Source organism: Pygocentrus nattereri, chromosome 5 (genome assembly GCF_015220715.1).
Source record: "Pygocentrus nattereri isolate fPygNat1 chromosome 5, fPygNat1.pri, whole genome shotgun sequence".
Classification (NCBI taxonomy): domain Eukaryota; kingdom Metazoa; phylum Chordata; class Actinopteri; order Characiformes; family Serrasalmidae; genus Pygocentrus; species Pygocentrus nattereri.
This window is the reverse complement of record NC_051215.1, coordinates 51,137,611-51,165,175: the sequence shown is the minus strand read 5'-3', so window position 1 is coordinate 51,165,175 and position 27,565 is coordinate 51,137,611. Positions and strand designations below refer to the sequence as shown.

The 27,565-nt window shown below is 39.0% G+C and overlaps 1 protein-coding gene across 4 annotated transcripts in view; it reads left to right on the top strand.

The window, feature by feature from the left end:
* mypn (myopalladin) overlaps window positions 1-27,565 on the top strand; it is a 97,163-nt gene that overhangs the window by 23,371 nt on the left and 46,227 nt on the right. For all 4 annotated transcript variants that reach the window (XM_017722822.2, XM_017722823.2, XM_017722821.2 and 1 more), the window contains exons 4-8: window positions 18,014-18,189; window positions 18,483-18,528; window positions 18,915-19,260; window positions 20,841-20,912; window positions 26,412-26,553. In XM_017722822.2, the coding sequence (XP_017578311.2) occupies window positions 18,014-18,189; window positions 18,483-18,528; window positions 18,915-19,260; window positions 20,841-20,912; window positions 26,412-26,553 (782 nt within the window). The remainder of the gene's footprint in view (window positions 1-18,013; window positions 18,190-18,482; window positions 18,529-18,914; window positions 19,261-20,840; window positions 20,913-26,411; window positions 26,554-27,565) is intronic.

Sequence of the window (27,565 nt, the reverse complement as noted above, 5' to 3'; positions counted from 1 at the left end):
TAATAGATTAGTTAGACACCACAATCTTACACTGTGTTTGTCACAGTTTTTCCTGGTTTGTCTCTGAACTTTTTCATTCCCAATAAGTAGATGAATCTGATTATGATCAGGCACCTAGATAGATAGCTAGATAGACAGATAGCAGCAGTCTAGTAGCAAGACATATAATTACATATAAACTGTTTTACGTATAAAACAAAAAAGACATAAAAATATACGTAAGTACAAGAGCAGAAATAAATATATATACACACATACATATATATATATACTGCTCAAAAAAATAAAGGGAACACTCCAATAACACATCCTAGATCTGAATGAATGAAATATTCTCATTGAAGACTTTGTTCTGTACAAAGTTGAATGTGCTGACAACAAAATCACAAACAGCATCAATGGAAATCAAATGTATTAACCAGTGGAGGCCTGGATTTGGAGTCACACACAAAATTAAAGTGGAAAAACACACGACAGGCTGATCCAACTTTGATGTGATGTCCTTAAAACAAGTCAAAATGAGGCTCAGTGTTGTGTGCGGCCTCCACGTGCCTGTATGACCTCCCTACAACGCCTGGGCAGCTCCTGATGAGGTGGCGGATGGTCTCCTGAGGGATCTCCTCCCAGACCTGGACTAAAGCATCCACCAGCTCCTGGACAGTCTGTGGTGCAACGTGGCGTTGGTGGATGGAGCGAGACATGATGTCCCAGATGTGCTCAATCGGATTCAGGTCTGGGGAACGGGCGGGCCAGTCCATAGCTTCAATGCCTTCAACTTGCAGGAACTGCTGACACACTCCAGCCACATGAGGTCTAGCATTGTCCTGCATTAGGAGGAACCCAGGGCCAACCGCACCAGCATATGGTCTCACAAGGGGTCTGAGGATCTCATCTCGGTACCTAATGGCAGTCAGGCTACCACTGCCGAGCACATGGAGGGCTGTGCGGCCCTCCAAAGAAATGCCACCCCACACCATTACTGACCCACTGCCAGACCGGTCATGCTGAAGGATGTTGCAGGCAGCAGATCGCTCTCCACGGCGTCTCCAGACTCTGTCACGTCTGTCACATGTGCTCAGTGTGAACCTGCTTTCATCTGTGAAGATCACAGGGCGCCAGTGGTGAATTTGCCAATCCTAGTGTTCTCTGGCAAATGCCAAGCGTCCTGCACGGTGTTGGGCTGTGAGCACAACCCCCATCTGTGGACGTTGGGCCCTCATACCATCCTCATGGAGTCTGTTTCTAACCGTTTGTGCAGACACATGCACATTCTGCAGGGCTCTGGCAGTGCTCCTCCTGTTCCTCCTTGCACAAAGGTGGAGGTAGCGGTCCTGCTGCTGGGTTGTTGCCCTCCTACGGCCTCCTCCACATCTCCTGGTGTACTGGCCGGTCTCCCGGTAGCGCCTCCAGCCTCTGGACACTAAGCTGACAGACACAGCAAACCTTCTTGCCACAGCTCGCATTGATGTGCCATCCTGGATGAGCTGCACTACCTGAGCCACTTGTGTGGGTTGTAGAGTCCGTCTCCTGCTACCATGAGTGTGAAAGCACCACCAACATTCAAAAGTGACCGAAACATCAGCCAGAAAGCAGAAAGGTACTGAGAAGTGGTCTGTGGTCCCACCTGCAGAACCACTCCTTTATTGAGTGTGTCTTGCTTATTGCCAGTAATTTCCACCTGTTGTCTGTTCCATTTGATTGGAATTTGATTCCATTTGATTCTATTCCAAATTGATTGTCAATCATTGTTGCTTCCTAAGTGGAAGTTTGATTTCAGTTTGATTTGTGGATTGCTGCCCAGCCTGTTCCAGTGCCAGGCTTTGTGGACGCCACCAGAGTTCCTGTTCCCATGGCCGCTACTTGCGGCACTCCAGTTCCCGTGGCCACTTCCCATGGCTGCGCCTCTGGCCCCACCGTCTGCCACCACACCTCCGGACCCACCGCCTGCCGCCGAGCCTCCAGACCTGCCACAGCGCCTCTGGATCACCGCCTGTCTCCATAGATGTCGCTGCGGGCTCGCCTGCCTCGGTGAATGTCATAGCCCCTTTGATCCCACCTGTCCCGCCCTCGCCTGTGTCTGTTGCTCCCTGTGAGCCTCCTGTTCCTCCTGGACTGTCTCGACCCTAATTATGGATTTGCCCTCAATAAATTTTGCTTTTCTCCGCATATGCATCCACCTCCTTATTGCCCACTCACAATCCAGCTTTTAGTCCAGCAACAACATCTAGTCTTACTGATGTTTAGCTGCAGCTGGTTCAGCTTATACCAGCCAACAAATTCTTTCACCAGCTTTCTGTATTCCTCCTCTTGTCCATTCTTCATGCACCCCACAATGGCCATGTTATCCGAGAATTTCTGCAGATGACACGGCTCTGTGTTGCACCTGAAGTCAGAGGTGTACAGGTTGAACAATGGAGCTAACACAGTCCCCTGAGGTGCCTCAACACTGCACACAGCCCTGTCTGAGACACAGCCCTGCAGTTACACATACTGGGGTCATCCACCTGCATCAGCTGTAGCTTCTTCCCTAACAGCACAGGCTGTGAGGTATTGAATGCACTGGAGAAATTGAAAAACATGATCCTCACAGTGCAGCCTGATGTGTCCAGGTGAGAGTACGTTCTGTCCAGCAGGTAGAAAACTGCACCATCCACTCCAATACCATCCTGATATTCAAACTGCAGCGGGTTGAGAGCTGTTCTGACCAGAGGTCTCAGATGAGCTAGCATCAGCCTTTCAAGTATCTTCATTAAGTTCAATGCCATCAGGTCCACCTGCTTTGCTCTGTTTGAGTTTTTTCAGTTCACCCTTCGCCTGATTAGCAGTGAATATATTCCAGTTATGGGGAGAAGGTGGGAGGCATCCACTGCAGACAGTGATTACTGATGGTCACAGGTGTGAATGGCTGTGGTGGAGGAAGGTGAGGCTGTGGATGGCACATGGTGTATTTGTGTAGGTGTGTTAATCTATATATAACACAGACACACGGGAGTTATTCAACTCTAGTTTGTTTCCCAGCTTGGACTTGTACTCCTCTTTGACCTTCTTAATTGAGGGTTTAAGCTTCTTTTGTACCCTCTTCAGTTGCCCCCTGTGTCCTCTTTTCTTTTGGTTCAGCAGAGACTTTTAGTCACTGGTGACACAGGGGTTGTGATTCGGAAAGAATCGGACAGTCCTGCAGGGTACAACAGAGTCTACACAGAAGTTGATGTAGTCAGTAATGCATGATGTTATTTCATCAATGTCCTCACCATGTGGTTCACACAGGACATCCCATTGTGTACCCTCCAGACAGCCCCTCAGTGATTCTACAGCCTCAGGTGACCACTTCTTCACAGTCCTTGTGATCACTGCCTGTCTCTGAAACAGAGGTTTATACCATGAGTTGAGGTGAACCAAACTGGACTATATGGTTGAAACATGAGTGGAGTCTCCACACACTGCAATGAATGGTTTTGGACTCTAGTGATGGTTGAGTGGATGACGTCACACACGACGTGTTAGCAGAAGGTGGAATGTACATAGCACTCAGAGTCACAGCAATGTCTCAGAGGTCTGAGAAGCGAAAGCCTGGTCAGATGAGAACATGTAGAAATAATATTCAGATCCCAAATTTACATATAGTTGTAAGTCTGACACCATATCATGGCCTATCTTGTTGTACAGGCAAAAAACAAAGCTTATCTTACAAGAAATTTAAAAAGGAGCTATTTATGAAAGAAAAAATAACATTTGTAAGATTTCTGTGATACACATCTACTGGAAAAACAAAATTGAAAAAAAAAAACATCACTTTATAAATACAATAAATTCTGTATATTGTAATGCATTACTAACATTCCCAGTAATGTAATATGGTATTACATCATTGGTATAAATGTTATTACATCATGAGTATGACATTGTATTACATTATTGGGAAAGTTATGGCATTGGGTTTTAAAAAAATTGTTGGCCAAGTTTAATGTAAAATGTTATACCATTCCTGAAAATTATTACATTTTTGGGACATTATTACACATTTTTCTTCCTAACCTTACAGGTCATCAAACACAGCTCTTGGTTGAGCCTTATGTGAGTCTGTGTATGTGACAAGTAACATGAGCAGACAGCTGCCACAGGGCATGTGTTTCACAGAGTCAGCTATTGAAGGCTGTGTGATCTCAGGAAAGTTGGTTATACATTTTAAATTCAACTGGAGAATTTAGAGGTGCTGGAAAAACTGCCTCTAAAACATTTGTAATTGATTACTTTCAGTTTAGTAGTTAAAGATGATTGCATTACTTCATGTACAGCTGCTTTTACATTCATGGTAGATTTGCAAAGTGGGAGCACATCCATTGTTTGTGATATGTTAAAATTCTATGATGTTATTCAGATATCAGACATGTTCACCAGGTTCTATGTGATATTAAGATTTATTGAAAAAAAAATTGAAACCAAGAATACCAAGAATACCAAGGCTGAGCAGGGTTTCTTTTACCATAAAGTAAACATTTCTAATTTACTGGCCCATGACACATTGATCTAAGACATGTCTGGTGCATAGCCTCAGCTTAGGGTATGTCTTTATTGAGCTGGGAGGTTCATAAGTGTCTGAGTTGTATTGGTAAATGTTATTGTGAAAGCTGCCATGCTATTTTTAGCTGTGTGTGTGTGTGTGTGTGTGTGTGTGTGTGTGTGTGTTTGTGTGTGTGTGTGTGTGCGTGTTTGGCATGTACCATTCCTGCAAGCCTTGCTTGGCTTGAGTGGGGGTTCTGGTTGTATGGGCTAAATCTAATGGGAACATGGACTCAACAGGTGCTGCTGGGGTGTGAACAGATACTCACAGTCAGACTTTCAAATTAGAACCCAAAAAGATTACACAAAATGCTAGATGGATCCAGGGGTCCAAAATGCTGCCTAAATACTGCTATGAAATCTTTTTTGTATTAGAGGAACTAATCAGATGAAAAAAATAGTCTTTCTCAGTTTTTCAGAAGGTGAGTTGATAATATTTCTTCCAGGCTCTGCAACACTCTAGAATTGACAATGTGAGCATAAGATAAGATGATCCTTTATTAGTCCCACAGCAGGGAAATTCACAATGCATGCTTGACTCCTCTTTTATCATCACATGTTTTTTGGGATTAGTCTGAAAAAACTGAGTAAACTAAAACATTTACTTTTGTTCAGATGTTGTGTACTGAATCAGTGATATTCTAGATATACCATACCACAGTACTAACAGTCATTACAAACAGGTAATATGTAAATCCAGTGCCACATAGGGTTAGGGTTAGGGTTAGGGTTAGGGTCACAGCAACATTCATTCAACCCAAGATTCAGATTATTTGGCTATGTTACTTTAAATTTCTGCAGTAAAATCCTTAATTTTTTTATGTGCCTAATGCGCTGACGTTTTATGTCTCAGCAGTTAAACTGTGAAAAAAGGCAAATTGTTGCTCATACATTTAGAGACATTGTCTCTTTGTCCTCTTTAACACATTAAAATGTGGAATTTATAAAAATTTGAGCTTTTTTGATTGATTGAGCTACCACTATATAAAAGTAGCATATAGTTTCAAGTTTATTTGTCATTTGCACATGTCAGGACATTCATGCATTGAAATACTTGTGGTGAGTCTCAGATAATAATAAAATATAAGATAAACAAACTGTAATATATTAAATATACACAAAATACAGAGACAATATACATTTTAATGTGACTTAAATGACAAAGTGACTTTTATTGTATTGCAATAGTTTCCAAGTAAGTGCATGCAGACAATTTGGATCAGTTAGCTCTAATCTTGATTGGTTTATTGAGAGGGATAAAGCAATGCCCTTCAAAATATATTAGTTACAGTTTTTAATGCTGTTTCACAGTTAATAGGTAATACTATGAATAGGAAATAATAAGTGCCACAATAACACTTAATTTAGTTTAATTGCAAAATTTTAAATACACATGAAAAACTAAGATAACAAATAATTTACAGTGCGGGGAGAGGCAAAAACCTAATAGGCTTATGTAAAGCCTCAACCTAAATACTAATAAATCATAGAAATCACATAATAGAAAACACAAAATTGCATACAAAATATAATAACAACACAGAAATGACATCAGTTAACCATAATAATAACATTACGAATGGGAAAACTATTAATGTTCATAAACCTTTGATATGCAAAATCAAGCAGGACTTTAAATTCAGAAATATTACATTAACTAATAATTAATTTGTGCATTATTTTCTTAGTATCTTTTTATTTAAGGTTAATAAACTTAGAGTACTGAAAACAGTATCTGGTAAATCTGAAATCAAGACCCCACATTTCTTTGTTTTGCTCAAAGAGTAAGTTAAGATGTTATCACTCAGTGTTGCTGAACTTGTAGATTTATCACGTATATTCAATGTGTAGATTTATCAACAAGAGGAAAAAACATTAAGAAAATCCCCAGTAGGAGCATCTTCCTTAAAAAAGATTCAGATTAACATCACTTAAAATGTAACTAAGCGTATCCTCTTTATAAATTCAGTGACCTGGACAGACTTTCATTAATATATTTAATGACAGAGGCAGGTGATCGATAAATAACACCAACAATAACATCCTTTCCATTAGAGGCACCAGAGAGCCTTAGATTCTACCTCAGCCCTGTCTGACTTCAGAGTGAGATCATCCCTAATTTTAAATTCATAGTCATCGTAAATAAACATAATCCGTCTCAAAATACATTCTCTCTCTCTCACACACACACACACACACACACACACACACACACACACACACACACAGACACACACACACACACACACAGACAAAAATACTGACAATTCACACTTCTAAGCTAAGGCAAAGTGGAAAGTCTTCTTCTGTTTCTCTGGGTACAGATACTGCACCATTTTGTTCCCACACTAATGAAGATAAAAGTAAAAAGGTGAATTATGCTGTTGCTGGATAACACAAACCTGCCAGTATTCAGTATATTTAGTTCTGAATTTAGACACTGTGGTTGATATTGTGAAAAGTTGTTGTTAGCTTTTATATCCAAGAGAAAATCACTGATAAAAAGGAACAAAATCAACTACTTGATTAATTAATTCATTTTTAAAAAAACGACAAATCATAATTTTTTCAAAATATGCTATTAGTGTAAGATTAGTGTAAAGGCATCTTACCACACTTGGATTTTAAGGATTTAATCCAATTAATTTTATATGTCCAATATTTAGCCAAAATTGTAATATTATTAACCCCAAATTCTATCTCTTAATTTTCAATACATTCCCATATTTTTAGTTTATATCCAAGTCAGGTAATTTGTATTTTGTCTTTTGCCAATTAAAACAGTTTTCAGAAGATTTTAGATAGCTTGCATGAGACAAAAATGATTTGATTTCTTTACAAATAGTGCAAGCATTCAAAATCAAATTAAATCTGTGTCTTTAGATTTAATTGATGTATGTCATTGATAATTATAAAGTGCACTTCCTAAGCTTTGGGTAAGACGGAAAGGCAAGGCAAGGCAAGGCAAGGCAAGTTTATTTATATAGCACCTTTCATACACAATGGTCATTCAAAGTGCTTTACAAATGAAAAAATACAGAAAAATGTAATTAATGTAAATAAAATAAAATTTATGTAAATTTAAAAAAAATTAAAACATAATTAAAACAATATATTTAAAAGAAGTTAATCAAATTTAAAAGAAGGAGATAAAAAATTAGAATAAAAATAAGAAACATGATCTGTCAAACAGAGCTGTCTATCACAGGGATGTTTTACTCTTCAGATACTGAAGTATAATAATACACTGTAAAAGTATATATATATATAAAACACCACAACGTGTGATCAAGCAACAAATAAGAATTCATTTTCACTAATGCAATCTGAGTTCTTACAGAAATTTTTACACCTTCCTTTGCATGCTGTATTTGCAATGTTGCTGGATGCTGATTTCTTCTCTTTAAATATGTGCAATCCTGGGGACTTAATTTATAAAGAGGAACATAATTTAAGGTTGAACTGAATCTGATGCAACACTCTTGTTGTATGGGTTTGCCCTCTTCTGGACACAATGCACAAAAATAGATCAAATAAATAGTAAAATAAAGCTTTGCTAAGCTTTGTAACACACAGTTCTAGCAGTTTTAACAATAAATGGTCTTAAATGCCAGAATTAATGTATAACTGCTAATTCACCCACCCTTAACCCTGAAGAATGACATGCAACACAGACAACAATTTTGCTTGGAGCCTAATGGAATGGCAAAGAGGAAAAAGATTTAAGTTAAACATCAAGAATTTAGAGACCAATGGAAAGACTCATTTGCATTTATGTGCACTCCAGCTGGTTTCCTGATGTGTTTGTTCTGTAACAAGAAATTGTCAACCACCAAAAAGTTGAACGTCGAGACATATTTCACTAGAAAACATTCTACTTTTGTAGAAAAGCATCCTGCCGGAGATGCGAGAAAAGTAAATAAGCTGAGCTAAAGCTTAAAGCAGAGCAAAATAAGTTTGTGTTTTGTTAATATTGTATTTTTAGCCTGTGCTAGGGCATTAGCATGTAGTGAGACATTTAAACCAGTAAAATGGACATAAAATGTTGCGGCTATCAATGTGGTTTGATTTTTGTTGAAATGAGACAAAGGTAGCTCCACTGAAAGTAAAAGAATAAGGCAGAAATCTTACACTGTGGCATGATGATCATACTCAAGATTTTAAATAGACTCTTAGACAAGAGCATATTTTTCAAGTTCAGGAAACATTCTGTATTAAGTAGCTTTTACTCGGTATGTTTTAGTGACAATAACTTACTTTTATAAGTTAAAGAAACATTATTTATTGCGTAGCTCCTACTAGGTATTTTTTATTGAAACTAACTAAATTTTATAAGTTATAGAAACATTCTTTTTTAAGTCATTATTACCACACATTTTGAGTTCACAGTACACATTAAAATCAAGTACAGATAGCCTAAACATTATTACCCTACACACATTGAATTTCTCAGTAAACAATTTCCTATTTATTTTTCACTTTATGTACATTGAAGTTTTCACATTCAACAAAGATGAAAATTCCCCTGCAATTGGCAACTTTCATTAATTTCAACTCAAAGTTGCATGACAGTTAAATTCTTTTTTGAACCTGATAAAATGTAGCATTGATTGATTCAAACATCAACTTCAACCCAAATCTTTACCACATCCAGAAAGTGCAAACACACCACTTCAATACTAACGTATTAAAACATTATGTTGAACATAAGCCAATATGGAGCGTTCGATAACCATGTTACCCTCAAGCACAACTGCAGTCCTCTCTGGGCAGAACAATGTGGCATCTGTTGAACTTGCACTGATTGAGAGGAGACCACCTGACATGTCACTGATGTCTGGTTCATCAGACTGCATCACCTGAAGACCAGAAGAGAGAACTGTTAGCTCTGTTATTCCAAATTTACAAAAGCCGACTGCTACAAAATGCATTAGTAACATTTCAGGACTCAGTCACAGAGAGCCATCAGTCATAATCCAAAAATGTAATTTCCTTCATTTGTCAATCAATATGTAACAAAATAGAACAGACTTTCTAACCCAAATTTGATCATTTCACCATTGTAGCAATTCAGCAAACTTAAAATTGGTCTGAGATTTCTACAGTGTGTTTTCTATCACATCACACTAACAATTCTGATTCATTTTGATGTAGATATACACTGATTGGCCAGAAAGGTTGCACACCAGTTCTTAATTTGTACAAAATCTGGTACCTCTAATGTTTGGAGTGCCTGCGTTTATTTTTGTGAATTTAGCACCTGTGTTTTCTGTCCTTCACAATCATCAAGGTTATAAGCAGCAGCTAAAACACTGGAGATATCCATCCCATGCAGACTCCCATCTTACAAAAATGCCATCAGTCCTGTGGAAGTGTTTCTCCTGAAAGTCAAATTAAACTTCACATCTCTGCAGATCCCTTCATGCTTCCTGTAACTGGCTGCTCTAATTCCATGTCTCAAACCACTCCTGTACTCTACCTGCCTACCTACACTTGTCTAGTCGTACTGCTCTGTTTTAAACTCACAGTGTGTGTGTTAGGGTTTGTGTGCACTGTTTGGATCCCCATCTGTATGACAGAGTGAAATCTCTCGTATTATTATTTACATTACCGCTTACCGGACAAAAAATGAGGAATAACATTGTGAAGGACCTACTTTGACCTGCCTGTAAGCAAAGTGATTTTTATACACAATCCGTGAAACATACGCATGCAAAATTATCTATTTTCTTCACACTATGGCCTTTGGCATGCCGAAATGCGACCCCTCCTTTTTGCCAATCATTAACATCTGCTTTGTGACCGAATTTCCACACATTCAGTGACCTGTATCACTTCTTCTCCATCTATGACTCCCGTTGCACACCCTGCAGATATTTATTAGTGACAGACCAATTAAATTTTTCTTTGATCATCATTTTAAGCTCATCCACAGAATCTGGGTGTGAACACAGAGTCATCTTCCTAACAATGTCTGTGGAGGTGGAGATGAAATATGAAGGTGTGACTTGCCATTTCCTGTTGTTAAATAGAAGAGAAATACATTAATGAGCTGATGGGAATTTATGTGACCATTATTCTCCATATTGTTCCTGTATGGCTCTTATTGGTGTAATGGATAAAACATAATCCGTGATCCATACAGCTCAATCTCCCCCACGGTTCGGGGCGCACATGAACTGCGGATTGCCAAAGTTTAACCATAACAGTGTGGAATACAGTTTTACTGCAGCTGCTACTTTTTACAGTAAAAATTCCCTCAGTCTCGGTGTAGAGTTGCCATGAAAGAGCAGCTGTCTGAGACATGAATGGAACATGAGGATAAATCCGCTACGGTTTGTAAACACTGTGCCATGTGTGAAAATAAGTTCTCAACATAAAACAGGCCATCATGTCAAAATAGTCACTATTACAAACTAAACAGCAACACAAAATACTTTCAAACTGGAAGCTAAAACTACTTTTATTATTTATTTTCATTGTTTTTGCTGATCCCAAAAATTATCCGTTCTGTGACTCAAAAAACGAGATTTACATGATTTTTACATCCGTTACATGAGTTTTGTGATCCATTATACCACTAATGGCTATGTTCACATTACAAGCCTCACTGATCAGTTCTGATTTTTTTTTACACTTCACATTCATAACTGTAAAAGACCTGTATCTGTTTCTAATGTGAATCTGTCCCCTGAAATGGCAGTGATTCATTTATGAACAACAATCAAAAAGCATCACATTTGTGAATTAATTAGTGCTGTGCTTAAAACAATTAATTAACTAATTAACTAATAAATGAATTAATTAAATAAATAAAATAAAAAAGCAAAACAAGCCATCTTGACCTGATCATGTACAACTTTCAGCTCACACCCACCCCCCACTGGTTCTTCTGCTGGCTGCCGTAACCCTCAGTTCACACATTCCAACACTCAGCAGCCCCACTGCTCCAGTATGACCTTCACAATGGCCCAGGTGAGAAATGAGCTCAGGAAGATCAAGGCGAGGAAGGCTACAGGGCCGGATGGCATCAGTGCCAGGCTCCTCAAGTCCTGCGCAGATCAGCTGTGTGGGATAGTGGAGCACATTTTCAATACAAGTCTGAAGCTTAGGGGGCAGTCGTGGGCTGGAGGTTAGGGAACTGGCCCTGTGACCGGAAGGTTGCTGGTTCAATCCCTAGCAGCGACAGTCCATGACTGAGGTGTCCTTGAGCAAGACACCTAACCCCCAATTGCTCTCCGGGCGCTGCAGATAGGGCTGCCCACCTCTGCAGGCAAATGTGCTCATTGCCTTCTAGTGTGTGTGTATTCACTAGAGTGTATGTGGTGTTTCACTTCACAAATGGGTTAAATGCGGATTTCCCCAGTTGTGGGATTAAAAAAGTTTCACTTAACTTAAGCTGGGGAGAGTACCTCAACTGTGGAAAACATCTTGTGTGGTGCCATTCCTGAAAACGCAGCACCCAAAGGACCTCAGCAGCTACAGGCCGGTGGCACTGACATCACACCTGATGAAGACATTGGAGAGGCTGGTCCTTAGACAACTCCACCCTATGGTGAGCTCATCTATGGACCCACTTCAGTTTGCCTACCAGCCTGGCATCGGGGTGGATGATGCCATCATCTACCTGCTGCATGGAGCTCTTTCTCACGTGGAGAAGCCTGGGCGCACTGTGAGAATCACGTTCTTTGATTTCTCCAGTGCTTTCAACACCATACAGCCTGGGCTCCTGAAGGACAAGCTGGAACAGGCAGGGGTGGACCATCACCTAACGCACTGGATGCGGCAGCATCTCCACTGCAGACAGGAAGAAACTGGACAAACTGGTCAGGAGGGCCGGCTCAGTCCTAGGGACTCCTCTAGACCCAGTGCAGGTGGTGGGAGAAAGGAGGATGCTGAACAAGCTAGCATCCATGCTGGAGAACGACTCCCACCCCATGCGTGAGACTCTGGCAGCACTGGGCAGCTCCTTCAGTGACCGGCTCCTTCACCCCAAGTGTGTGAGGGAGCGCTATCGCAGGTCCTTCCTTCCTGCTGCTGTGAGGATGTTCAACCAGCACTGCTCCCAGTAGACCACACACATACACACTCACACACACACACACACACACACACACACACACACACACACACAATATACACGCATACAATATACACACATTCAGAATGCAAATATTTTTCATTGTGCAATATGTTCATAAGTGCAATACAGATCTTATGCAACTCATTTTATTCTTATTCTTATTCTGTTGTAAATAGTCTAGAGATTTAACTTTAATTTTTATTATTTATAATGTTTATAATGTTTATACTGTTTCCTGTTTATATTACTGAGTGTTTTACTCCTGTTACTCTGCTGCTGCTGTAATACTGTGAATTTTCCCGCTGTGGGACTAATAAAGGATTATCTTATCTTATCTTATCTTATCTTATCTTATCTTATCTTATCTTATCTTATCTTATCTTATGTTTAATGCTCTGATCAAAATAAATCTTTTCTGTGTTAACAGCAAATGTCCATCGATAGTGTATGCTGTGAGACTTACTGTATCGTTTAAGTCTGGAGAGATGTTGTCTGAGTATCTTAGCTTAAATGATCTTAAATGCTCCCTGTACCAGCACTCGTAGTTTCTGCAAAGAAAGGAAACAGAGTTGTTCACAAGCAGTATATGATCAATCCTGCCGAACTTTGGAAGTCCCCCTGTCTGCCCTGCAGAAACAAACATTCCAATTGCGAATTCTGTGCCATTTACAGAAACCTTTGATGTACTGTAGATGTTTTCGCTATCCATCTTGGTCTCTATGAAGTCTTTTGCCACTTGAGGCAGAGTAGAAACTTGGACAGAGGTGACTCTTGAGGCATGTATGTGGGGTCTGAAATATAATGGTGCACTGAGATGTTACGCCATCATGTATTGATGCCTGGTTGCAAGACTTTTCAAGACGTTCTTAACATTCTGTGTGTCATGGATCACCCTCTTAAAAAACGGGGTTTTCCCTTGAACCTCATGGTCCATAGGTGAACCAGAGGCCCTAAACACTTTGTCAGTTCTGGGTAGTGCTCAACATAATGATGCTTGGGTCTGAGCTTAAACTCTGGAAACACTGCTTTAACTCCAAGGTTCTTCTCTCTGAGCCTTTGGAAGACAGCTTGTTGTAGTTGTCTTGTGGTTTTATGCGCACATAAATATTGTTGCTGATGTTACTGACCTGACAGATACCTCCAACACACTCTGTGTAGTGTCTTGAAACGCTTGATAAACATGAGATTAAAAAGTGTAGCGCATCTCCACAATCCTGCATTGTGAAGCCAGATGGTAACTACCACTGATGTCTAGTGTATGAAACACAACAGCACAATCCAGGTCATAAATAAGGTCATCAATTATAAGTGTGATGTACCACTTTATTGCAAACTTAGGTAGGTGTACCTTCACACAAATTCAAAACTCTGAATTCTTTGACTTAGGATTCACCAATATAAGTAGGTTGTCCAGAGGCTTTTTCTATTACCCGGTGTTTCTCCAGCTTTTTGTAGTCATCCAGGAGTTGGCTGACGAGGGCTGAGTTTGCAGGATCTGAAGCAGTGGACAGTGAGTTTTTTATTTTGAGCAATCTTAGCTCTGTAGCAGTCTAGTAATTGAGAAGTTGCCATTAGTGACATATAATCTTGTAGGAACACTGTAAATCTTGGAGCTTACCATTGCTGTAAGTATGCCTCTCAGTGGTAATGCCTCTGTTGACCCAGACACAACTATAGCCTTTGAGCGGCACAGTCCACCATGATGTTTTCATAGATGGTTCTGTCCACTAGGTTCACACTGGTGTGTTGAAGATGTCAACCTGAATGTCTGGTTGTGTAGGCTTTTGCAACATGCAGGCAGTGTACACACAGTGATTATCTGATGAGGTGTCATTCTTTCCAGCAGGGTCACTGAGTGATGGATTACTCCTTCATTGCTGTTGGCTGCACTCTATGCTTGTTCTGTGATTTGTAAACTTTCTGAAAGCTATTCAGTTTTCCACATGCTCTATACTCTTTTGCAGGACAAAATAGTGGGTGAAACTGCACGCTACATTTATTGCAAGTTTTCTGTTTATGTATTGTTTATATTAGGTAGTTGGTGCAGTGTGCTTATGAGATGATTTGGTATAGGGCTGATTAAAGTGCACGCACTGGCAAGTCCCTTCTGTGTGATTGTGTGCATTTTCAGGACCATTAGGACATTTCTTGCACATTTCTTGCAGCTGTGTGATGGTAATGATGTTATGAGGAATTACCACTCTGAATTATCTTTGACTTTATTTCTTTGTTCACATTATTGAGACCACAAACCGATATTATGCCTGTACAAAAATCTGCCTATGTTAAAACATACATTTTTGGATGTCCTCAGACTACAATGTCAGGTTTCACACATCAGAAAAACGCATGTATAAGCTCTCATACATCAGGCAAAACATTTAAATGGCCTTGGATAAAATGGCTTAGGAGAAGACAACAGGCTAAGTGGCCACATACCTTCTGATGGCAAAGTTATATAACATATAACATTCTCAATTCTACTCTTTCTTGCTAGATTAATTGAATTAAGTTTAAGTTTTTAAATATGTTTTTTTACTGAATTTTTCTGAACATTTTACTGAACTCTGTCTTCATCATGTTCTTCTATTTATTTGACAAAGATTTATCTTCAACTCGCACATTGGCAGTGGCTGGTTTCATTACGGGTCACTGAATTATAGCTGTGCTGTACTGCACTCTCTGTTGGAAAAGAGCCCTTAGTCTAAAAAGCCCTTGATGTATTGGGGAAATGGTGTATTTAGTGTACATTTAGTTTGGTCTTGCACATTATACTTCAGGACATTCGAGAGGCCAATAGTGTGCTATCGTGGAGTCTCCTGCTCTGGGGAGACTACACTTACGTACTCCCATCTGCTATTTACTGACACCAGCTTTAGGTCCATGCTGGCTCCATCCCAGTTCATTTCAGGACTTATTAACTACATTTCATGTAGCCCAACAACATTTTTAGTCTAAGAATCTGGATGAACTAAGACATATACAAAAAACTAAATAAATACAAAAGATGCACACAAAAAACCCCTTTATATTCCTGTTTACATGCATACTAGTATAGTCTGATCTCCTTCATGATGCAAAGTGTATCCATGTTTGAGTTTTGACATTTAAATATATAAGCATTCAGTTTATTCAGTTTTTCTTTCTATTTAAGTATGCAGTGATGTCTATTTAAACATTTGACACGAGAGACATCAATTCCTTGCTCCAAACATTCAAACCCCTTTCATCTTTTGCTACATTTTATTGTTTTACTGTTTATTTGCTGTCATCTTGTGTGGTACTAAAGACAGTGCAACAAAAGGGCAAAACAACAATAAACAAAAAAACAAAAAAAATGCTGATTAACCCTTCTCAAATAATTCATATTTATTTGAAAACTCTGTATCTCAAGAATTGCTCATCTAAAAAATTAGAAACATATTTATGAGTAGATTCATGATTTGATTCTGAGATAGCTTCTTACTTTTGGCGTGTGTAGAACATCCAATCAAGCAGAAATTTTGTGAGCACCATATTCTAGAGAAATTATGCAGTGAATTTTTAAGGACAACTTGGTACATTGAAATGTATGTCCACCATCAGGCAATCAGCTTTCACCAGGCATTTGAAAAGCTTAACATTGATCAACCACCACAAAACCTGAATGGTTTGCCCTCTGAGGGGCGCTATTCATGAACATCAGGTATACATGCATATTACACATATTATGCATGATGTATTACATATACATATTTTTACCTATGATCACACAACTTTGCTGTCACAAGGGTGCTTTAAAAGTGCATAGTTCTTTGCAGCAGGAGAGGAGATGCATATGAAAGCGTTAAACTTTGCAAATACAGCTATATCACAAATTATACCATTAGCCCTGTATTTTCGACATACAGTGACAATTTTTAGAGTGTTCTACAAAGTTCAGTGAATCCGTACATATGAATTTAAGCATGTATCATGCTCAAAGGCCACTGCTTTATGGTCCCATGTGCCATATGGGCAAAGCTCAGTTCACAGAATGTATATTGATCAACAGCGCTTTGATCAATCCTCATAAAATTTTACTGCCTTGTATGTCACGTGACTTTGAAAAAACCCAGTCAATAGAGGGCATTATAACCCACAATAACTGTTTCTCAGCTGCTGCATGTCTGATTGAACTGAGACTTTGCAAGCTGTATCTGTGAAGTACTTTAAGGACAACTGAATTGGATTACATCTGTTTTAAGCAGGGTTTCAACTGGCTTAACTTTGGCCAATCTTCATGAAACTTCTTCATAAAATTTGAATGGTATGTACATGTTGGCGTTCTTTAACAGCATATGAAATTTCATATTAATTGGCTGTCAGGGGGCGCTGTTCTAAAAAAAAAGCTTATGTTCAATTACTTTTGATTTGAAGAAATAAAATTTTATTCATGTCATGTAGTGCATGGAGACTGACACATTTCCAAATACAAGTCTTTCAGAAAACTTTATTTCTCTGCCGATTTACCCTGTCATGATGAAACTTGGGAAAAATATAGAAAAAGATAAACTGAAAACACTTTACTAATTTATTACTACAATTCCTAATAATATGTCCCAGTAATAAAATCACTGAAAGATGGGATTAAAATGTTAAAATGGAGCTTGAACCCGATTTGCTCTCTACGTTTAAATGCCACATTAGTTTGAGCCATGTGTGGCTCACCATATAAGCTGTTGCCCTCCCAACCCTGAGGTGTACGGTTTGAAGTCCATCTCAGTTGAGATGAAGAATATCAAATATCAACTTTCGTCACAAAAATTGTTCACAAATGTTGTCTCAATGTTTCTGCAGCAGTACAAGCCTGTAACTTTCTGATAAAATGCCTGTCTTTAAATCTGAGGGTTGACTCTTACCTAGGCTCTGTGTTGGAAAGTCACAAGAGATATATGTTGCTTATTAAAAATGTTTTTAAACAGTAAAAGCTCCTGTAAAGGTAAATGTGGAAGGTATGGGCTGTGATAACTGTGTGCCCTATGAAAGCTGTGAGTAACCTGGACCTCTATGATGTCTGCAGCTATATTTACTTATGTTTTTTCTACAGATTTAAATGCAGAAGTGACTTTTGTCATATTTCCAATTGAAACACTAGCCAGCTGAGTGGTATTTGTGCCTGAAGCCCCTGCGACTAATGCAAAATAATGATAAAATAACATTATAAATCACATTAATCTTTTCTTCTTGTCATCTTGATATAAAATCAAGTTTCCTCTCTGTCTCCTTTAAAATCAAGGGATGCTGACAGCGGAGACTGTATGTGCACATTGAATATATACACAGCTCTTTGCATTAGGACACAAGTTGTGTACTTTTACATCTACTTATGTCCTTGACTGTGTTTTTCAGGTGGTTTTGTGAAGGTAAAGAATTGGAAAACAGCCCTGATATTCAGATTATCAATAATGGTGAGCTGCATTCACTGATTATTACGGAGGCTTTTGAAGAAGACACAGGACGCTACTCCTGCTTTGCCTCTAACTTTTGTGGCACGGATTCCACATCAGCAGAAATTTATATTGAGGGTAAGTAATGTTACCATCTCCATTTTTGTCGATTTTTTATTTTTCTACATGATTTAAGCATAGCATCTGCCCTTTTACATTGTTTGCCCTTTAATTTTGTGCCATTTACAAAGTGTAGAAAATTTAGTGGACCAATAGAAATGCTTCTAAATTGCATAGTATAAAACCTTACATTAAAAGTAAATAACATTTTTACCTACTCTCTAAAGTTGTTTTTTAATTTGGACAGTGACAATATCACTATTACAAAAAAATATTACTTCTTGTTTGTTATTGTTAATATTTTTCTGTAGGTGTCACATCTTCTGATTCTGACGGAGAGCAGTATTTTGAATCACAGTGAGTCTTAATAGAGTTCCATGCCTGTATTATAATGCATAGCCTATATGTTTTACTTCAGTAAAGAATCCCCTATTCTAATTAACTAGAACTAACATCTAACTAACTAGAATAACTAACTAGACCTAGTTTCCAAAGTAGGTTTGGCATAATATGCAAATATCCAAATATTCTCCTAATCCCCATGCACCCACCTCCTGCCCTGGTAATATTCATGGAACATTTTATTTATTTTAACATCTTATTTTATTCAAAATGTTTGTATACAAAATTACATCTACTGGGACAAAACTGTTCTATTTTTGGTTTGAACATGTTGGTAATTCAAGAAGTTGCACAATACATATACCAGGCATAAGCGCTGATTTAGACATTTCTATCCTCAGAATGCACAAAAGAGCTTCACAGCCCAATGTCACTACACTTCTAGAGGCCCCCACTACATCTCTGAATGATGACAACTCAACGTCCCCTTGTTTCAACCAGTTAGCACCACCAGAAAACGTTTCAACTCTGCCCAATCCTCCAGCCTCTTCTCCCACAGCTGCTGGAGGAGACACACAACTTGGTCAAGTAAAATGTTCTACAGAACCTGTAAAGGAACCACCACCTCTACCAACATCTCAGTTGATTTCCACAGCATCCAATGGCCAATCTGTCATTATGCCAACACCTACCCTTAGTCAAGAAACTTCCAATTCTCTGTCTACAATTCAACACATTTTTACTGAGGTAAGATAGAGATTCCAAGGGTATTAATGACATTGTCTCCTTTTCTGCTGCAGTAACAGCCTTTATTCCTCTGTGAAGGCTTTACACTAGATGTTGGAACATCACTGTTAGGAATTGACTGTGTACAGCCCCAACAGCATTAGTAAAGTTGGGTATTGGTTTTAGACAATTATTTCTGGATCTTAAACAGTGGTCCAGCAAATGAATTCAATGGTGCTCAATCTGTCCAGAGAGCACGATTCCACTGATACTTTCAAATTTATCCAATTTTCCACTCATTCTGGAATCGGCAGATAATGTTGGTGACAAACACTAGAACTTAATAATCACCCAAATAGCCCAGATTGTTTCTGCTAACATATGTCCCTGAAACATCTCTCAACCACTTCAAACTGTATCCAAGTCTTCATTAAGGTTGCACAGACTTACTGATATGGTTTACAACACAGTATGAATTAGTATCAGCTAAAATGAACAAAACCTTGATGGGCATCCATTTCCCAGAACACCAGCGCTGGAGTTCACAAAGCACAGTACGTCATACTGTGTCCTAAACCACATTGACAAGTCTATCCATATAATGAAAAAACTCATTTCCCCTGATTTAAAAAAAAAAGAGTTTGTTGTAGTATGTAAACAATGTAATGGTTTCATTACCCAGTCTATATGGTCCAAGGTTAAATGAGCATTGAATTATAAGCTGCACTTATTTTATTTATTGTATTGTATCTTATTGTTATTGTATTGCATTTGAATTGCACAGAGTTCTGCGCTCAACTCTGGTTCTTTTTCTCTTGGTGTCTGCAGTGACAACTTGTTTCTAGCAGTATCTGAGCTCAGGACTGTCTTTTTCTCTAAGCTATTGGTAACTAGCAAAGAGACTTTCTCTAGACTGACAAAGCACTTCTTGTAAGTCGCTCTGGATAAGAAAATGTAAAATGTTTACATATCACTAAGCCGTGTTTCAGCTCCGAGGGCTTTTTGAATGAGGCACAATACAGGATGTTACAGGTGGATGTGAAGGAAAAAAACAAGAAAATTGTAGTATATAGTTTGATGATTTCTTTTTATAGAACTATCTGAATGACCCTTGAGTTCTAGTGTTGGTTTGCATTGTTAGTCTCACTGCTCCAGTTCTAAAGAACATTTAGACTATAAACATGTCTTGGTCAATTGCCTATAACTTTGTGATGATTTGTGGAAAACTGTGTAAATGTTATATTTTTTTCCAACTTTGGATATAGTATATGTACAGGCAAATAACTGATAGGCACTCCAAGACAGTAAGTTATGTCTGTAGTAAGCTGACATGGTAGGTTTCTTGAGGAGAACGCCATACCTGCTCTTCCCTCTGTCTGAGCTGGGAATGCATGCTGTTGTCAGACCACAGTAAAATGGATTTTCAGAGATTAAGTTGGTTTAATGACCTGAAACTAAATCCTTGTTCACTAACAGCATTGTAAGAGCTTAAATAGCAAACAGCACTAATGTGAAATTTTGTGTTTTCCTATCACGATAGAGATGTTATTTATTTATTCATTCATTTATTCATTTATTTCTATTGTATATTCTTTTTTTAGAGTGAAAAAGAAAATGGCTATCCACAAGGCAAAGATGGAAGACCTATAATGGCTGCACCTGTTTTTACAAAGGTATTGAATGTGAATTTTAGAAACTTCCTGTAACAGTGTAACAGACTAAACTTGAAATTTTGTTTCAGATTTTCATATCTGATAAGTTGACAGCCACATGGGGAGAGAGTTTTTTGTCAATCTTGCTTTTTTGGTTCATAATAACAATGTGATATCAACTGGCTGGGAGATTTCTGAAAAAATCATGCTAAAAAAAAAAGGTATCAAATTAACTTTTGCAGGATTCATCTACAGTTCCCTATAGTTAGCCTTAACCAACACAGACAGCAAATATCTTTAAAAACTGTTTATAATTGAGGATACTATTTATAGTAATAATAGTAGGAGATCAAATCGTTCTTTTTTGTTACGTTCTTACACTGGGATGTACAAAGACTCATAAAAAAATCTATTTAAAGGTTAAAGACATATTCAATATAATTTGGTGAATTAAACGCATGTGAGTGGTGATCACGTTTTTATAATGTCCTTTAATTTTCACCATCTTCTTCAGTTTTGTGATTGCTTAATGCGGTGATACTGTGAAACCATGATATGTTGATTAGGTTATTATACTGTGAAAATGTCAAACTATAGTCTACTATTTTAAAATCTACCTTATTTATGTGTATATTGTTTTGTCTTTTTGGCCCACCACAAATATTGCACATTAACCTCCTCAAGACAAAAAAGTTTGGGAACCCCTGTAAAAATGTCACATTGCATGGCTGTTATTCAGTTATCTTAATATAAATCTTTTAGTGTTGGAACAAAACCCAAAACCTTATATCTCAAAACATGGCAATCTTATAAGACAAGAAAAACACATTTACAGCAGATATTTATACAGTCCCTGATGACCAAGCCAAGGTGACAGTTGCAAGGAAAACTCCCCTAAGAGCAAGAGGATAGGATCATAACTCAAAAGGAGTAAATATCCTCCCTTGGTTGACTGGACAGGAAAACAATAATAACGAGGGTTACGAGTGTGAGAATGAGGTGAGCCTAAACATTAAACAGAACCATTCAGTTAAACTAATAAAAAAACTATAGAAGTCTAAGAGACAGAAATAAGTCTGGTCGACTAGCAAGTCATGTTACATGAACATATAAGGAACTCAGAATAATGGACAAACACACACGAGACTTTAGGGACTGTTCATGAAAGTGTCTTTGACATCCAAGTGAAGAACAGAAATGTGAATTGCATTCTTAGAATTATTCTTAAGAAAAGAAGATAGTTAAGAAAAAAAAGTTCTTATGATGTTATTTGCAGAATTTTTATACTTTATTCCTAACTTCTTTCTTAAGAAGGAAGTTAAGAAAAAAAAATATTTAAGAAGATTTTATTTCTTAAGAAACTTTTGTGAATCCAGGCACAGGAGCTGCACATAACAAAACAGCTGGAAAAGCATATAATATCTACATAAAGTAGTAGATTGAACAAGATAATGGACGTCTAGCAAATTGGCATGACACTACGTACAGACATTTAGCTTCAGAGCTAAAAGATATCATAACTAGAAAAAGACGAGTAACGTTAAAATATTATAGCAGGTCATTAAGGCCTTTGGAGATACTCACCAAAACTGTTTTTGTCCTATTTAAACAGGAATTCTTTCTGTTTAAAGTTAAATAATCAAATTCTCATTCTAATGCTAGCTAAACCTAAAATAGGCTAATCATAGAATGAAATAAACAACTCTCGTCCTTTTATCTTCTCCAGTTGCCTTTTGTCTCTTTAAATCATCAATGTGCAGCTACAACCATCAGTTATTTATTTAAGTCATGTGAGAGGTTCTTAAAGGAATGGGCACCATTTAAGTATCATATGAAGATTTTTAGGTTTCTGATTAAATTATAAAACACACACACACACACTTTGAGTTAGTTAAGTGGCCCCTATTAGTCCCACAACAGAGAAGTTTTATCCATCTGTACAGTGAAATACCACAGTAACAAGGGCTGGTGACTGGCGGTCAGGGAACCAGCCCTGTGACCGCGGTTCGATTCCCTTGGCTGACAGTCCGTGAGTGAAGTGCCCTTGAGCAAAGCATCTTCCCCCAACTGCTCCGCGGGCGCTGTGGATAGGGATGCCCACCGCTCCGGGCAAGTGTGCTCACTGCCCCCTAGTGTGTGTGTTCACTAGTGTGCATGTCTGTGGGCGTTTCACTGCACGGACGGGTTAAATGCAGAGGTCTAATTCCACAGTGTGCAAACACAGTGGGCTGATGGTTGTGAATCCAATTCAATTCCAGGACATGAGTGGACATATATATATATATATATATATAACATCGCTGCCCAAAGACAAAACAAAAGATGTATTCCCAATGTGGAGTGACCGACTGTTGGATTGTGTCAGGTTATCTGTAGACTAGCCCAACAGTGTACTGCTCGCCCAAATCCAAAAAGGGCCCACAGTGGGTTAACTGATGTGGGTCCAGTGTGAAATGACCCACAGTGGCCCTGGGTCAGGATATTTGTGGGTGAGCCCAGTAGGGTACTGCTCACCCTTTTCCATAACGGAAGCACAATGTGCAAAATAATGCGGGCCCAGTGTGGAGTGCAGTGACGTACCACCCAAACAGAAACCCTTTAGGGCCCCTGCTCACATGGGCATACTTGCAAGGAGTGGAGTGTCTGCTTTGAGGAGTGGGAGCTATTGATGCCAGCACTTGAACAAATCAGCATTAAACACAGTAAAAAAAATATTAATTTTAATTGTCAAATAGCCTAAAGCAATGTTTATTTATTTAAACAGCCAAACTGCATAAAGCAATGTTTACCAGAAATGATATAGCTGCATTGCATGACCGTCGTTATGTGACCACGATGGTGACAGGGAAGATAGAGAAAACAAAAGTCCACTTTTAACCCTAACCCATAAAAAAATCTTAGAAAAGCTACAGATTTTAGAATATCCTGCTTGTGACCTTTCTTTCAATCATGATGTGAAAAATGATTGTCAAATTTATTTATATAGCATTTTTTCAAGCAGCTGTACACATAATCTGGGTCCAAGCCCCCATAAGCAAGCCAAGGGCTACAGTGGCAATGACAAACTCCCTAAGAGCAAGAAGAACAAACCTTCAGGTGAGCCAAGACCTCAGGCTACAGCTGACATCCCAGTGGGAACTCAGGAGCTGCTGCGTTTGTATTTTTATAGAAACTTCTCTCTTTGTTTTTATGGAAATGTGTGACAGCATTTCAGACATGGCCATTCAGCTAGTGGGCTTTGCTGCACCTGTGCTGAGAGTGCAGCAGCACTGTCCGGAAAAGACCTGCGCTTGTGACTTGTGTGTTTCTTATGAACAATGAATGATGCAGAAATGCTGTAATATTGTCAAGGCACTTATTTTTGTGGTGTACATTCCATCTTGCACTACCGTGAGGGAAGCACTGATCAAACGCTATGGGGATGTCAGACACTCACAGACTGTGCACCCTGATGCAATGTTATTGTCACGGTTGACTTTATAGGAAGTCGATGCTGCTTAAGTGTTGATTTTGTGAGTTATGGACTTTGGACCTTGTTCACATCAATATCCATTACATGTACAAGGCTGTACCCCCTCCCCATCTTCGCTGCACGTACCGCATCTCTGTTATTCTAGCATACAAATGTCTGCTCAAGCATGCCAGATCAAAGGCCCTCACCTGAAAAAACATTTCCAAAAAAGGTGGGATGCTGTGTGGAATGTAAATCAAAACAGAATGCAATAATATAATAAGAAAACCATATTTTTAAAGAAAAATAGTGAAAAGACAACATATCAAATGTTGAAACTTTTTTCAACAGAATTTTTTTTGTTTTTTGAAAAGTATATGCTGAATTTGAATCTAATGCCACCAATCCAGTAAAGAAATTGGGATGGGGCATGTTTACCACTGTGTTTCATCACTTCTTGGGAACTTCCCACTTTGGGAACTGGGGAGACCAACTGCTGTAGTTTTGAAAGTGAAATGTTTTCATGTTCTTGTGTGATATAAGATTTCAGTTGCTCAACCATTTGGGGGCTTATTTGTCATATTTTTCATTTAATAATGCATATAATGCTTTTAGTGGTGACAGTTTGGGACTGTAGGCAGGCCAGTTAAGCTCAGACTGTTTTACTGCAGAGCCATGCTGCTTCCTGAAGTTCTTCTCTGAAAGAAACATCATCTGGATGGCAGCAGATGTTGCCAAACCATGATATGTATCATTCACTCATTCCTGGATCCTGTTTAAATATGTTCTTTACTCTACACGTTTGAGTTTCAGCTTGCATTAGTGAATGCAGCGACAAACTGTGTTCACAGTCAGTGGTTTTCAGAAGTGTTCCTGAGCCCATGCAGTGATTTCCACTACAGAATCATGTCTGTTTTAAATACAGTGATGCCTGAGGGCCCAAAGATCACGGCCAGCAGATACTGTTAAGTTATTATATACTGTATATGACAAAAAGCAAAAGTTCTTTGCTGTTGTATGTTTAGAAACATTATTCCTGAACTGTTGCATTATTTGCTCACAGTCTTTCACAGAGTGACGAACCCCTGCCCATCTTTACTTCTGAAAGATCCTGCCTCTTTTTTATACCAAATTATGTGACTGACCTGTTGAAAATCAACCACCAGGTTTTTTTTCTGCAGTACAGAATTTTACAAGCCTTTTGTTGCTCCCGTCCCAAGTTTTTTGGACCATGTTGATGCCATCAAATTCAAAATGGGCATATATTTTTCAAAAACAATACAGTACGGCAGGAAGTCGGGGCCCGAACGCTCAGCGGTAACGAACCCTTGCCGGGGAGAGAGCCGCGAGTGTGGAGGGGGCGGAGAGTGGCCAAGAGTGACGCAAGTCATGGGAGTGATGGCGGGAGGAGGAGGACAACGCCGGCAAGGAGCGAGACCCGAGCTCCGCCACCTTGGCCCCGCCCCCGGCTACACAGCGAGCTGCTTCACTACACCTCACGTTTGATCCAGGCGGCAGAGCTGCCAGCTGGGGGCGGTAACGCGGGGGCGGAGCAGAGAGGGAGGGACGAGAAGCAGCAAGAGACCGACAGAGCTGAAAAGCTCGGTGAAGCGGACCCACTGAAAAGTGGCCAGCGTACCACTGGCTGTGTTTGGTTTGGTTTGTTTTGGATGAAATTAAAGAAATGGCTGCAGTTCTGAATCCTGCCTCCAGTGTCCTCTTAGCACAGGCCATGCTACAATATTTTTTATTTAAAAAACAAACAAAAAAAAAAACAGTCTTTTCAAATTATTACAAATTCCATTAAACTTTAACAGATTAGTGATGAGACCTCCGCTTCAGAGGCATCAGACCTGTCACGGTCTCATAGGACTTCATGCAGACACACTTTATTGTCCTGTATTTTATTAATGTTAGTATGAAATGTTTTATCTGGTTCCTGTTTGCTGTTGATGTCACATTATTCAGTATTTGCAAAAGTTAATATGAAACATAATACAATCTTAATTAAAAGGCGTTTACTTTTAGTATATTTTGAAGATTATTGATTATTGTTCATTTTCATTCAGAATCTACAAGATCTTCTCGCTTTTGAGGGTCAGCTGGTGGTACTGGAAAGCCGTGTGAAGGGAGTGCCCTCACCCAAAGTAGACTGGTACAGGGAGGGGATGCTCATCGAGGACTCTCCTGACTTCAGAATCCTGCAAAAGAGTATGTCTAATTTTGATCTGAATTGTCTTATACATATGCAGTGCCCCTCACAAGTACTGGGACAGTGAAGGCTAATGCACATCTTCATATTTGGCAGCGTGAACCAAAATGCATATCAGACTACAAATGGGACATCAGCTAAAATACTTCAGAATTCAGTAGCCCAGTCTGCTTACCTCACGTCTTTAGAAAACACCATTTTTCTGCAGAAACATGTGTGGCAGTGTTGTTTCTTCTGAACAGTAGTCATCATTTAAAGTCATGAGGGCAGCGTCGACATTTAAACAAGTACATGTGAATAAATTGTTTATTTATGAACAGTAGAAAATTTTAAAACACAGTCATATTCTCTCACACTAACTATGAAACTCTCTCTCACACACACACACACACACACACACACTATCAGATTCTCTCACACTAACTATGAAACTCTCTCTCACACACACACACACACACACACACACTATCAGATTCTCTCACACACACAATGAAACTCTCTCACACACACACACACACACACACACACACTATCAGATTCTCTCACACACACAATGAAACTCTCTCACACACACACACACACACACACACACACACACACTATCAGATTCTCTCACACTAACTATGAAACTCTCTCTCTCACACACACACACACACACACACACACACACACACACACACACACACACACACTATCAGATTCTCTCACACACACAATGAAACTCTCTCTCACACACACACACACACACACACACTCACACTATCAGATTCTCTCACACACACTATGAAACTCACACACACACACTCACACTATCAGATTCTCTCACACACACTATGAAACTCTCTCACACACACACACACACACACACACTATCAGATTCTCTCACACACACAATGAAACTCTCTCTCACACACACACACACACACACACACTATCAGATTCTCTCACACACACAATGAAACTCTCTCACACACACACACACACACACACACTATCAGATTCTCTCACACT